The sequence below is a fragment of the Strongylocentrotus purpuratus genome, unplaced genomic scaffold, assembly GCF_000002235.5.
Source record: "Strongylocentrotus purpuratus isolate Spur 01 unplaced genomic scaffold, Spur_5.0 spur5_scaffold_9, whole genome shotgun sequence".
NCBI lineage: Eukaryota > Metazoa > Echinodermata > Echinoidea > Camarodonta > Strongylocentrotidae > Strongylocentrotus > Strongylocentrotus purpuratus.
Genome location: NW_022145615.1, coordinates 19,994,819 through 20,009,253, shown reverse-complemented (window position 1 = coordinate 20,009,253; position 14,435 = coordinate 19,994,819). Strand labels below are relative to the sequence as shown.

Sequence of the window (14,435 nt, the reverse complement as noted above, 5' to 3'; positions counted from 1 at the left end):
CCCTGAACAATAGGTATCAATGACAGATCGAAACCCATGACGTTATCGCTTCTGATGGAAATGTTTATGCATTAATTATTAACATGTATATTCCGTTTGTAGTCCCCCCCCCAAAAAAAAAAAAAAACAAACAAACAAACAAACAAAACAAAACGCAACGTTGCGCACCTACTTTAACCCCTCTCCCTTGGTTAACCGTTGATTATCTATAAGCTCAATCATTGTCGTTATCTAGGCAATGTTCGTTTACAAATTGAATTGCTTTATGCTCATACAGATAAACGTGAAAACGTTACAGTAAATTTAGGACGAAGTCGTTTGTAATATGATTTCTCACATTATATCCATCAACATTCGAAACGATGTTCTCTTGGGTCTTGTATTGGGTATATATAATTTAATTCTTATTCCATGTTAGAGATATGTACTAAGAAAAAGACTTGTTTCGGGAATTAGGGGTAGTTATAAGTTACAAAGAACGTATGCCTACTCGTCTATTCATCAACCCAAGAAAAAGAGCTTCGCACCTTTGGACAATCATGCTTTGTCTCAGATGAATGTACACATTATCGACGGGAATTAGCGGTGGGAGGCGGGAGGGGGTCGATGTGTGTAGATCATCAACGAGACAATGTACAGAGGCTTTGCAACATTTTGTCGTCATCGCTTATGATGGAAATGTTAATGCATTATCAAAGCATACATGAAGATTAACTGTAGAGATCATATGGCGATTTAAATAAACATATATAACAAAAGTAGACGGTAATTTCCCTGGATGTTGTTATATCAACATATGTATGTAATTTGTAGTTCCCCCCCCCGAAAAAAGCGAAGAGTTGCGCACCTAGTTTATCCCCCTCTCCCTTGTTTAACCGGTGATTATCTAGGCACTATAAGCTCAAACATGACTATATAGCTACATTTAAAAATAAAGTTGAGTTCTGGTCATGCGATTGCATTGTGAAAGAAACGGTGTGGATTGATTTCGAAAAAGTTGATGATTTCGCATAAAGCATTGGTGTGTATTGCAAGGTTATGGTGTCATCAACATGATAAGAAATTTTGCTCATTTTTGGTAAAGTAACAAGCACTGTACACAAAAATATGTATAAATATATATAGGACTACACAAACAGGTGTAAAAAAAGAAGACTTGTGCTCGCATGATTATATTCACCCTTGAGTGGGGACAGTGCTACTTGTCTGTATAGATACACGTAGAACTTTAATTTGTCCCAGCGTTTCAAGATAACTGTCCCCGGTCATTGATTTTGTCATATTCACATGCATGTCCAAATCACAATTCTAACACCCCCTTGAAAATAAGGGTTCAATTAACCCTATCCCCTTTGATCCGCTGCTCTTTTTCTAGCCAATGTTCGTTTACAAATTGACTTGCTTTATGCTCATACAGATACACGCGAAACGTTACAGTAAATTTTGGACGTAATAGTCGTTTGGTTATGGTTTGTCACATTATTTCCATCAACATTCGAAACGATGTTCTCTTGGGTCTTGTATATAGATAATGTACATCTCAATATTTCTTTCATAAGAAAAGTATTGAATAATTGGTTAAAGGTAAAGACCAGTATTGGTAACGCCCCAATTTCAAAAAATGAAATGGAAGCTCTCATGACCAATCATGTGAAAGAATATGTTTTGACTAATACATGATGATAACAAATTTGCCGGGAAACCGCCTACTAATTCATATATTTGGTAAATGTGTTTCTCTCATGGTCGTGTGAGAGATATAGGGTAGTCCCATATACATCTTTCTGTGTAAAGTGCTTGTAACTTTACGAAGAATGGGCCAAATTTCTTATCATTTTGATGATTCCAGAACCTTGCAGATGCTAGATGCTAGATGATCAACCTTTTCCACAACGTTTCTTTCACAATGCAATCGCATGACCATTACTGGTCTTTACCTTTAAGATAATTAAAATGACAGCAAGCTAGCAAATGAAGGGGGCGTTTCCGGGATTCCAATTTTCTTTCTTTTTTCTTTTTCTCCCTTTCTCCTTTGCTGAAAGTGTCAGGAAGTTAATTTCCGTGTCTAAATTTTGGTCTTCAAAATTTGGACGCGGAAATTATGCCCTCTCGTAAAAGTGCGAAAACGACGGAAAGTGTTTCAGAATCGTAAAGATAGTGATCGGAATATGCAGTTCGGTTGTTGAACGGTGTAGAGGACAAAAATAGCCACCAATTACCGACAAAATTAAATGCCTAATATCTACAAATTTAACCATATAAACCCGGGGCCGAAGGCTAAATTGTTTTTCCTATGGACTATCTTTAGTACTTGCGTATGCGCAAATGGTCATTTTCCTCGACGACATAAATATACGAATTATTTCGTTAACTTAGTCAGCATCACAGCTATATATTTTAATGCAGGCGCGGAGCTAGGATCTTATTTTAGTGAGGGGCGGTAGTGAGCAAGCGAATCACCTAAAGAGCGCGCAAAGCGCAAAGGGGGGTGTGGGGAATAGGCCTCCCGAGCGAAGCGCGGAAGCTTAGACGTTCCTTAAATAATTAGGAAAAAAAGACGATTTAATGTACCGTTTTCGACTGTTAATCTTGTCTGTTTCCCTTTTCTCTTTTTTCTTCTTTTGTCTTTTTCGTTCTTTTCTTTCTTTTCCTTTCTTTCCTTTCCTCTCTCTTTTTCTTTTTTCTCTTTCTTCCTCTTCTTTCCTTTCTTTTCCTTGTTTTCTTTTCTTTTTCTTTTTTCTTTTCTTTCCATTTCCCTCTCTTTTTTTCCCTCCCCCTTTTCTCTTTTTTCCCGACGGCAGCGCAATTTTACCTACAATATCCTGACAGGTGGGGGGGGGGGGGTGTGTTGCACTTCACCACACCCCCCCCCCCTTGGAGACGCCCCTGAGTAGACACCAAGTTTAAATGGTGTAAGATAGTGGATATAAAGACATAAAATGACATGAAATATTTGAAATTATACACTTAAATTGTCAAGAATAATTATGATAATAGCTAGTTCTTATATTATTATAGTAGCGCTTTTCAGGACCGAAGGCCTTCTCGAAGCGCTTCACAATTATTACCCTGGTCATCGGATTCAGGCTTTGCCGCACACATACTCCCTGGGGGATCATTCCAGCCAAGCGTCGTTTTTACAAGCGCACACTTGCTAATCCAAGCAATTTAAAAACAGGTGCGTTTCGTCTTAAAAGGCGCGATAACAATCGCCCTCAAAGCTACGTCTAAACTATGTTCCCAGCATCACGGCAGCCACGTTTGCTTGAAACATTCTGTATTCAAGATTTGTTGGGTGTTGCTAAGTTTTTGTCAAGGTCTATCACTGTATCTGTTGCTTAACGTCCATCCCTTTTTGTACGCAAAGCCCGGCGTGAATAGAAATGTAAACATAGCTTGAAATGACGTCACAATCGGAAAATGAGCGCCATTTTTTAGGGAAAGCTCAGTACGTTTCAACAAGTTGCAACTTCAAGCATCAAAGTCCAGAATCTGGCCTATTTAATTTTGATCTCCACCATACCAACGCTACCTATTCCTACTTACTTGCTACCAGCCGATGATGGAGTGATCATTAAATTAAGACGCTCGGCGAAACTCAGGCTGGGCTGGTGGCGCATATTTTTTTTACACAACTGTTTAGCCATTTTCGTGAAACAATTCCAAGAAATGCTCTGGTGAAAGAGTCTAAGTCGTCAGCGCACTATGTGCAAGCCAAGCAAGTACACCCATGACAGGCAAGGAAATTATAGAAAGGGGAAAACAAGGATAGTGGAGAGGATATGGAGAAGGAAAAACAAGGAAATACATAAGGAAAGAGAAGAGGATAAGTCAAAGGAAGAACATAGAAATGCATGATTGAAGAGCTAAGAGGATTAAAGATCTAGACTAAGGAAAAACCGTAGGGAAATACATATAAAGAAGGAGAAAGGGAATCTATCAGATTAAAACAAAGAAATAGATGACGAAGGAGAAAAGGATAGATTGAAGGAGAAACAAAGAAATACATAAAACAAAAGAGAAGAGGTTAGAATAAAGGAGAACAAAAGAAATACAAAACGAAGGAGAACTGGGGATAGATTGAAGGAAAAACAAAATATAACGAATGAGAAAAAGGATAGATTGAAGAAGAAAAAAATACATGACAAAAGAGAAGAGGATAGATTGAAGAAGAACACAGAAATACATAATGAAAGAGAATAGAGGATAGATTTAACCCGACACAAATAACGAGTATACATGTACACACGTACAGCTCCAGCAATCCAACAAAACTGCTAAGGGTAATACTAGACTCTGTCTCTAGTTGTTTGCACAGTATATTTGACTGAAGTGGCTAAACAGTCGTGTAAAAAAAATATGCGCGGGCTGGTGAGCATAATTATGAGTCTGTTGATAACGCCATCTTCGACGGCTTGGATCAAGTGTGGGGAAATTATAAAGGACCGTGCAGATTCTGGACTACAAGCATCACCGCCTGGCTACCGCCACTAAAACTTTAAGCATCTCCGTACGGCGACCGCCAGCTGGAAACTTTAAAGTTGCAACTTTAACAACCTATTTTTGGCGGCAGCCTGGCTGAGCCAATTATAGACGTGCCGCCAGGCGGGGGGTGGATGGGCCGATTACAGATTCCGGGGTAAAAGTCAGATCCCAGCCTGGCGCAAGCCGGCTGGGCTAATAAGTGAAAATTAATTGCCCCAGCCAGGCTCCGGGCGGAATTGCAGCCTCGATCCGCCAATACGTGAGGCGGAAGCCAGCTGGTATCGATATTTTTGACGCCTCGCCTTAAGAGATTTTGATTTCTGTACATGATGACATCAAAATATGATCTCTATAAAGTTTGATGATCACTTCAATTAATAAATTGGTATATGTGCATTGCATTTCATTATATTATTTAGAGATTCAAGGTTTGATGTTTCATCTTGCTGTTTATTGTATTATGTTTTTATCCTGTAATTTCCATGCTTGTATCCAGTCAAGTTTCTCTCTTCAAAAGACAAATATTTGTTTATGTCATGCCAGGTGAACACATCTGGATTGTGCTTGACGGACCAGTGGATGCCATCTGGATTGAGAACCTCAACAGTGTGTTGGACGACAACAGGACATTGACCCTGGCCAACGGTGATCGTATCCCCATGTCACCCAACTGCAAGGTAGTTTTTGAAGTGCACAACATTGACAACGCCTCTCCCGCCACTGTATCAAGGAATGGTATGGTGTACATGAGTAGTTCAGCACTGGACTGGAGACCAATCCTTCAGGTTAGTTATAGAATCTAGTGTTGATATGCTGCTGTTTCTGCTGCTGCGGCTCCTGTGTCCCATTTCACAAAGCCTTTTTTCAATGGAAATTGACAAGAAACAGTGACAAATCTGCTGATAACCAATCAGAAGCAAGGATTTCACTAGCTTATAATAAAAACTGTCATTTGTCACTGATGATGAGTTTTGTGAAGTGGAGGCCCTGCTCTTCCTCCTGCTTTTACTCCTTTTCCTGTTCCTCACACTGCTCCTGCTGATTGCTGCTGCTGCTCCCATAGACCATGAGAATGCTGAGTAAATTCTAGTCAATTGAATGCCATTTCAGAAGATGTATAGAGAAATTGGACAATTTCCTTTTGCAGTCTTCTTGCTTCTTTGTTTGATAACATGGTTACTTTTTAGAGTGCCAGTTACTACACATGGTAGAGATAGATGAATTTAATCATACAAACCTTGGATTGGAACTAAAGGTTGAGCCTACCTATATCTTCATATCTACTGAAGATTGTTAATGTTACAGTTAAGATCAAACAATTATAACTTATCATGTTGTCTAGGAATTGTAGTCCCAACTGTAAACCGCAATCACTGTAGAGGTGTCGTGGTCGAGTGGATATGTCACCGGACTGGATCACAAGGTCCGCAGTTAAGTCCTGCTGCGGCACTAATGCCCTTTGGCAAATCATTGAACTACATTTGCCACTCTCCACCCAGGTGTTAGATGGATACCCAGTAGGATGCGAAAGTTAATGTGGTTTGATGAGCAAGTGTGCGCTTGTAAAAAAGGACGCCTGGCTGAAATGCTCCCCAGGGAGTGGAGAATGTGCATACATTGTGTGCGGGTAAGCCTGAATCCGATGACCGGGGTAACGATATATCTGCGGTCCCAAAATGCGCTATAAAAGAACGAACAATCATTATTATTATCTGAAACAAATATATTTTTCTCTCTTTAAATCTCAGAGCTGGTTGAACAAGCGTGCAGCAGGAGAGGCATCCATCTTACATAACTTGTTCCACAATTGCTTTGATGACATCTACATGTATGTGTCACACAACCTCTTGCCCAAGATGGAGACTTTGGAGTGTAACTACATCAAACAGGTTAGCTACTTTACAAATTGTTTTAGTCCCTTTCACCAGTCGTGCCCATCCAGCTAATATTTTTAGAGATTAAATAAGTTTGAAGAAATACATTGTATCGCCATGTTCAGTCTGTATCAAGCTTAAATTTATATATTTCTCTGTTTGTAGAGGGTTTGATTCATTAGGTAGTTCTTGTTTTCAGCTTGGTATTCTTAGGTGAGGTCCTACTGTCCTCCAATCTTAGGAGCTGAGTTAGGAATGTCCCTTAGCCAGAATTAAAGGAACACTGACTTGGTTTATGATCCAGAATTTCCCTCTCTTGAGGAAACTACTCTAATCATCAAGCTGCATCACACATTGCACCTTCTTATGCACTCCACAAAACAAACAAAAAGGAGAGAAAAGGTTGGGGACTGCTGCATGTATAACCATAAATTGAGATTAGTCATCCTTATGTATATCAATTATTTAGAGTTAAATCCTGTCTGTACTAGTTTGGCCAGGAGGGATTAGACCACCCAGCATGGTCACTAACAAGTGGTTATCTCATCAAATCAGCTCTCAACTAACATAAGAAAAAGAGGATCATGGGGAACCAACAGGCACTGCTTAGGCATTGTTTTCTATATAGAGGGAGCAAGTAGCTACAATTAGTTTAATATCTACTGCAGATACATGTAGTTCATACTGAAGTAAACAAAAATTAACCCAAACCCCTTTAGGCTGTCGACCTGCTGGAAGGGCTGATCCCTAAGAAAGATGAGCATGACCACTCCACCATGCCTGCAGCTCACCTGGAGAAACTCTTCATCTTTGCCGTCATGTGGAGCCTTGGTGCACTGCTGGAGCTGGAAGACAGAGCAAGGATGGAGGAGTTCATGACACAACATGAAAGCAAGATGGATCTTCCTCCCGTCACAGAAGAAAGCGGACACACCATCTTTGAGTATGTGGTGACTAAGGATGGTGAGTTCAGCCCTACTAGCATGTTCAGGAACCCGTTTCACAAAAATCAGTGACAAATCTGCTTATAACCAAACAGAAGCAAAGATTTCAGTAGCTTATAACAAGAACTGTCATTTGTCACTGATGACAAGTTTTGTGAAACAGGGCCCTGATGAAAAGCTCCGTATTACATGCCTGCCGTATTATGCTTATTAATGTTTACCATCTACCCAATGAGTGTACAAATATTCCTTTTTTTGCACCTAATTTTGTATTTCTTGTATTTCACTCATATTCAAGTGAACAGTATCACATTCTCATCTTGGGTTGGGAAGAAAATTAGTTTTGTGGTTCAAGGTAGGATAATCCTCTGATGATTTAACTCAAAAATTGTTTTAGAAATCAAAATATTTGTGTAATCCAATTCAGCACCCAAGTCTCATGTATTTTCTTCCATGTTTTTATAATTACAGTCAAACCTGTCTTAGCCACCATCTGTCCATAACGACCAATAAAAATCCCCCCGTGAGATTTCATGTAGTTAAGAACCCTTGCACAACAACCACCTGCCTAACGCGACCAGCGGCCACTCGTTTTTCGTCTGCTGGCCACCCCCCAAAAAATGTCTACAACGACCACTTTTTGTATTTCCCTTGCGTGGTCGCTATAGACAGATGTGACTGTATATAATTATTATTATCCTTTCAATTTATCCATCTTAGGAACTTGGGAGCACTGGTCTAACCGAGTCCAGGAATATCTGTACCCAGATGACTCTGTCCCTGAGTACTCTTCCATCCTCGTACCCAATGTTGACAATGTCTGCACAAACTTCCTCATGGAAGCAATCGCCAAGCAGCACAAGGTCAGAATATTCTTCATCGTTTAAGTAGTAACTCCAAATTTGGGCAAATGATCACATACTGTAAAATAGTGGCTGATAATGACTCAGTTTTCATTAGGTATGGGAGGAGATCAATACAAAGTTCATTCTTGAAATCAGCATCCTGTCGATCTTGCAGGCTCTCTTTAAATCTTTATACACCAGTTTTCCACAAAATGGGAGTTCATGAAATTCTTTGGCAATGAATTTGTTTTAGCAAAAGATTAAAGTTGGAAACAAAACATTTGATGGAAACTATATCATTCTCAGTAGTAGTATTTATGTCATATGAAAATGATTAAACTCACTCATTGAAAAACAAATTCAGGGAGAGGACTATAGTTTGTTGAACTACATGAACTTGAACTTCAGCTCTTTTAGAACTGTTGTTTTCCACAAATGAATCAACGGCGGTCCCAAATAGGACTCCCACATGTTGTTACCACTAAATCTAATCATACACCATTATCAATGGTGTCAACAATTGTTTACTGCATTTCATTTTTGAGTAAGTATGAGGTTTAGAAGAATATCATGTTGTGCTCCTTGATCAAAATTCCACTCAGCCAGCTAGTCACAATTTTTGTTTAGCAAAACAAGACTCATGAAAAACACCCTCTTTTGGTGGGTAAGTGTGTGTACCTATGATATAAATATTTGCCTCTGCTATTCCATTTTAATACTTCATGATACAAAATAAATCATCACACAAAATAAATCATCACATTATTTGTTATTGCTCTGTTATTCATCCTTTTTTTCCTTTTTTTTTAAAGGCTGTGCTTTTGATTGGAGAACAAGGAACAGCTAAGACGGTCATGATCAAGGGCTATATGTCTAATTACAATCCTGATGCACATGTTAGTAAGAGCTTCAATTTCTCCTCGGCCACAATACCCATGATGTTCCAGGTAACTATTTTGCTTTTCTCTGTATGTCTCTCTCATTCACACTCTTTCTTTACTAAAACACAAACTTAATCCTTTTTCTCAACACACATCCTTTAGCTTATATTACAGTGTATATTCTTAATACATGTGTTGTTCTGTTTGTCTGTGTACCATTTGATATCTATATTTTGTTTTGTTCCATTAAATTATTTGTAGGGTTTGTTTTTATGCATATTTCTGTCTAGTTGTCTAGATACAAATATGGTAACCCAAGATATAATACTGTAGTTTTTAAATCTCTGTACTGAAATAATAGGATATATTTAAAACCAGTGTTTTGATTGTAGAGAACTATTGATTGATAGTTTAAATTTGTATGCCTCCACCCACAGAAGGGCACAGGCATATCGGACACGCAGTGGCATTTGTCTTGTTTTCTATAATTTACCTTTTCCCAATTTAAAATCACAGCGTACCATTGAAAGCTACGTGGACAAACGTATGGGAAGCACTTATGGACCACCAGCAGGAAGAAAGATGACCGTCTTTGTTGATGACATCAACATGCCGATCATCAATGAATGGGGAGACCAGGTATGTCTGTCATTTCCTTTCCACAATATATTTCTTGTTTCTAATTCTCAGAGACAAAGTAAACATTTATACAGTAGGCTTGCGGGTGCACCATGTGAGAGAAGAAGAAAGGGAGGATTGAGGAGTCCTGAAAAAGACTCTCGGTAATCTTTCTTGAGGGTGTGTAGTCCTGTAAAGGACTGTTGGTGTAGTCTTGAAAAAGACTGCTGGTATCTTTCTTAGCTTATAGTTCTAAGGAGAACAATAGCGCTTGGAGAGGATGAGTGGTAAGGGGTTAGGTATTGTGTTGTTTTACATGCTTAATTAATGTGTATTTTGGTATAAAGGGTATTTTCATATTTCAACATGAAAAGTACATATTCATCTTTAGCCAGTGACCCCAAAGGATGGTGATTTGACATTTGTTCCTGTGACATTCCCACTGGGCTTTATCTTGTAAAATGTGTAAGTTTAAGGTTAGGATTATAATCAAGTTTTAGGTTATAGTGTTGGTAGTTGGTAAGGGCCTAGGTATTGTGTTGAGTACATGGTTGAAGTTGAGAATTTTTTAAATACAGGAAATTGGGATTGTACGACACCTGCTGAAGCGACAATTATTCTTCGGTCAATTTCATACAGTATCCGAATTCCTAACTTCAACCCTGTACCAAAAACTATACCTAACCCTACATCTATGATCAGATAAAGCCAGGAGTTACTGTTGTACAACCCAAAGTGTGTACATTGTCATTTCTAAAGTGCTGCACCCTGTATTTAGGTGACTAATGAGATTGTGAGACAGATGATGGAGATGCATGGCATGTACAGCTTGGAGAAACCAGGTGACTTCACCAACATCGTTGACGTCCAATTCATCGGGGCAATGATCCAGCCTGGTGGGGGTCGTAATGACATCCCTCAGAGGCTCAAGAGACAGTTCTCCATCTTCAATTGCACTCTCCCTTCAAATGCCTCTATTGACAAGATATTTGGTAAAAGAAAAGAAATGTTTATACCTATAATAGTTTCAATATATGTTTTATAATCCAGTCATGATAGTATGAATTTAGTACAAAGTCAAGAGGAGCTATGATATTGAAAGGCTCTCTTTGAAATAAAGTTGATTTGAAAGTTTTATTTTCGTGATTATGAAACGATTTGGATACCATGGATCTTTGGCTGTTTGGGAATTTGATACTAAGATTAAAAACTATTATGCAACAAAAAAGCAATCAAAGTTGGATTCCGTCAAAAATATATTTATAAATGTCTTCAACTTTAAATTCTAGGCATTGGCTTGTATTGGGAACTTCTTCATACAATTTAACCTCAGAAATTATTGTACTCGCCTAAATGGCCATTTCATAAAAATTTATGTATTTGACCTATTTGTAGATGCTCACGGGGGAATATTTATTTTCATTTAATTTTCTTATTTTCGATTTCCAGGAATCATTGGCAGTGGGTATTTCTGTCCTACTAGATTTGGTGAGGAAGTCATGGAGCTGATTAAAGAGCTTGTGCCTGTCACTCGAGTTCTGTGGCAGCAAACCAAGGTATGCTGCCCTCTATATATATAAGAAGCATGTAATGTTGGATTGCTCCGTGTTCATTTTCTACTGAATAAGGAGAAAAGGAGAAACCCTTCAAAGGAGAGGTTATAGTGACATTTTACAAAATATTTGTGGACTTTAAGGAAGTATTGATAATTTCAGGTTTTGAAATGAAAACTGTACATGTTTTCTTTAACAAATTTGTATTAAAAAAAATTGCAGGCATGCAAGCAAAAGTATGTGAATTTCGGCTGTATGTTGCATTCATAATCAACAATGGGATTAGGTTGGCATAATCCAATAAACTGTTTTTGGCCAGTTACAAAACATTACTTCTCTCTAGTTAGTGCATGCATATAGCTCTTGCTGGGTTTTGGAATTACAGCAGTTTACCCCCCAACTTATCACTAGCTCACATTTTCACCACCTTTCACCCTGCTCTATAGAAGTACAAGACATGTTCTAGGTATTCTAACCCTATGTCTGTTTGGTTAACTCTGCTTCTTTTTATAAACTCCTTGTAAATTTTTGTTTGTTATGTATAACACTATTATTCTGTATCGAAAATAATATCGCTAGCGATATTATTTTCGATACTACATCCGCAATGGGTAATATATTTAGCATTAATATTATTCTGTTATTATTCTCATAACATTATAGGTCAAGATGCTTCCTACTCCAGCCAAGTTCCACTACATCTTCAACCTGCGTGATCTGTCCCGTATCTGGCAAGGTATGCTGCACATTGCCAGGGAGGAGTGCTCCGACCAGGCCACCGTGCTTGCTCTCTGGAAGCATGAGTGTACCAGGGTCATCGCTGACAGGTTGGTGCTGACTTTTTAATGTCAGTAGGGATTAGGGAATACAATCCATTCCAAAAGAGATATCTTTAGGGCCTGTTTCTTTCAGTTACAAGGCGTTGTACACATGGATCCATGTTTTGGGTAATTTTCAATAGATAGCTCCACAAGACTTCATAGTTGCGCTGATGTATAGCCATACTTTGTAGAAAAATCAGTTGGACTTCAGGATTTGCTCTACTTGTCAGGAGGAAAGACAAGCAGGTTAACAGTTAATGATGGTTAACAGATTCTAACTGAATTATTCATATTCAAGCAGTTTCTGAGAAGAGAGAAAGTTTATGTATATTGATCATCCAGTATTGCACATAAATACCTGGAGAGCAATCTTAGCATGTAAAAAATTATGTAATATTATGTATCTTCCTAAGATTCTTACCAAAAATCTTTTATTTTTTTCAATATCTATACATTTCGAAACTACGTTCCTATTTTCCGTACATTATACTTGATTTGAAATCTTTAATTCTTTTGTGTGTGTAATCTACGCTTATACGCTTGTATAAAATTTAAAAAAAATGTTTTTAGATGTAAATGTGGAACAAATAAACTTCAAACTATATCTGTGTTAAAACATTTCCATCCCCCTCAGATTCACTACCGAGGCAGACAAGAAATGGTTTGAGAATGCTACCTCTAGAGTCCTGAATGAGCAGCTGGGCAAGAGCTATGTGGACCAACTAGCCCAAGAACCCTACTTTGTGGACTTCTTAAGAGATCCACCTGAACCAACGGGAGAAGAGGCAGAAGATGCCAACCTGGATGCTCCAAAAATCAACGAACTTGTAATGAATCCAATATACAGTATTTGATAATTAGATTCACATTTGCTAGAATAAATCTTGATCTTAACTTTTTCTATATTGTAAGAAAAATAAACAAAACATTGATTACAGAGTAATGTTAATGACAGTTTATAAAGAAATAAATGTTTAATATGGCATATGGGTACTGTAACTGTCGGTACTAACTGTGCAGCCATACATAAAGGTAGAGGAACATACACTAAAAAATAATCTCTTATAGTTATTTCAATGACAACCAATAAATCCAATCATATCTCGTGCATTACTGCCAAATGATTTATGAATTAACCATTTCAAATGATTTCTCGTAGACAGATGTTGGCCTGCTTCTTGATAAGGCATACAATATTTCAAATTGGTATATATATATTTGATGTTTGAGAATAGTATTATAAATAGTGAGAATAGAATTGTAATTTGAATGCAGTGTTTATTAGACATTTCTCTTATGTGAACAAAATTAATTACACGAAATATGAAATAAAATTATAAATATTGATTGTTTTCATTGCGACCTCTCTTCACCCCCATTATGAACACAGGTTCCTGACTTGGAGTTCCTTTCTGATAAGCTGCAGCAGTACATGTCCATGTACAATGATGCAATACGTGGAGCTCACATGGACCTTGTCTTCTTCAAGGATGCTATGACTCATCTTGTGAAGGCAAGTTATACTCCCCTTTTTTTTTCTGAGACACCACAAAAGGGGGTGTGGGGGTGTGACACCCCCCCCCCCCCCATTTCCCTTTAATGCAATTTAATTACTAGGAAATGTGTCATATCAGAGCATTTGTAAACTTATTCTTGATCTTTTGCATGAGGGTCAAGAGACAAATGCAACAAATAACAGAACAACTGATTTGGACAGCAGTTTACATAATAAGGAAATCTGCATGTTCTTTAATCTAGACTTGTATCTCTAAAAAAAAAAAATATGTTAGTACAAAGAATATCTACAACTGAATTTAAAACCCTTTGAAGTTCTTTTATTGTTAAAAAGGGATGAAAGAAAATAAGTATCAATTTTATCTAATTGTCCAATGATTTAAAGATGCTACTGTGATAAATGCCACAAATAGACAGATGCTATATTTAAGCAACATGTATGATATCTTATACACGCATGTACTTAAATACTATGTCGATCCTTGATTCAGATCTCTCGCATCATACGGACTGACAGAGGCAGTGCCCTGCTGGTAGGAGTTGGAGGTTCAGGCAAGCAGAGTCTCACCAGGTTGGCTACCTTCATAGCAGGATACAAGATCTTCCAAATCACTCTTACGAGGTTAGTCAGCACCCCTTAATGATTGTCAGTGTTTCATTGATGGTTGTTTACTTTTCTATAATATATGGTGCTTTATGTACCCACTAACACCATTCCAGAATGTTTTCTTTCAGCTATTTTGGCACTTTAATTGCATGATATTGGCACTAACTACATAAGATTAGCCATTTTAGTAACAGAATATATTGTTTGTACCACAAGATCACATCATTCACTCATGTAGTTTTTAATGAATGAATAAACAGGATTATGTTTCTCTTTGCAATGAATAATACAG

The 14,435-nt window shown here is 37.9% G+C and overlaps 1 protein-coding gene across 1 annotated transcript in view; it reads left to right on the top strand.

Annotated features, from left to right (window-relative positions):
- Nucleotides 1-14,435, top strand: part of LOC763294 (dynein heavy chain 8, axonemal) — a 92,350-nt gene that overhangs the window by 47,163 nt on the left and 30,752 nt on the right. Inside the window, exons 45-56 of the mRNA XM_030976312.1 lie at nt 5,029-5,270; nt 6,234-6,374; nt 7,079-7,322; nt 8,024-8,166; nt 8,961-9,095; nt 9,546-9,668; nt 10,426-10,639; nt 11,097-11,203; nt 11,864-12,027; nt 12,656-12,848; nt 13,412-13,534; nt 14,028-14,158. Of these exons, the coding sequence (XP_030832172.1) occupies nt 5,029-5,270; nt 6,234-6,374; nt 7,079-7,322; nt 8,024-8,166; nt 8,961-9,095; nt 9,546-9,668; nt 10,426-10,639; nt 11,097-11,203; nt 11,864-12,027; nt 12,656-12,848; nt 13,412-13,534; nt 14,028-14,158 (1,960 nt within the window). The remainder of the gene's footprint in view (nt 1-5,028; nt 5,271-6,233; nt 6,375-7,078; nt 7,323-8,023; nt 8,167-8,960; nt 9,096-9,545; nt 9,669-10,425; nt 10,640-11,096; nt 11,204-11,863; nt 12,028-12,655; nt 12,849-13,411; nt 13,535-14,027; nt 14,159-14,435) is intronic.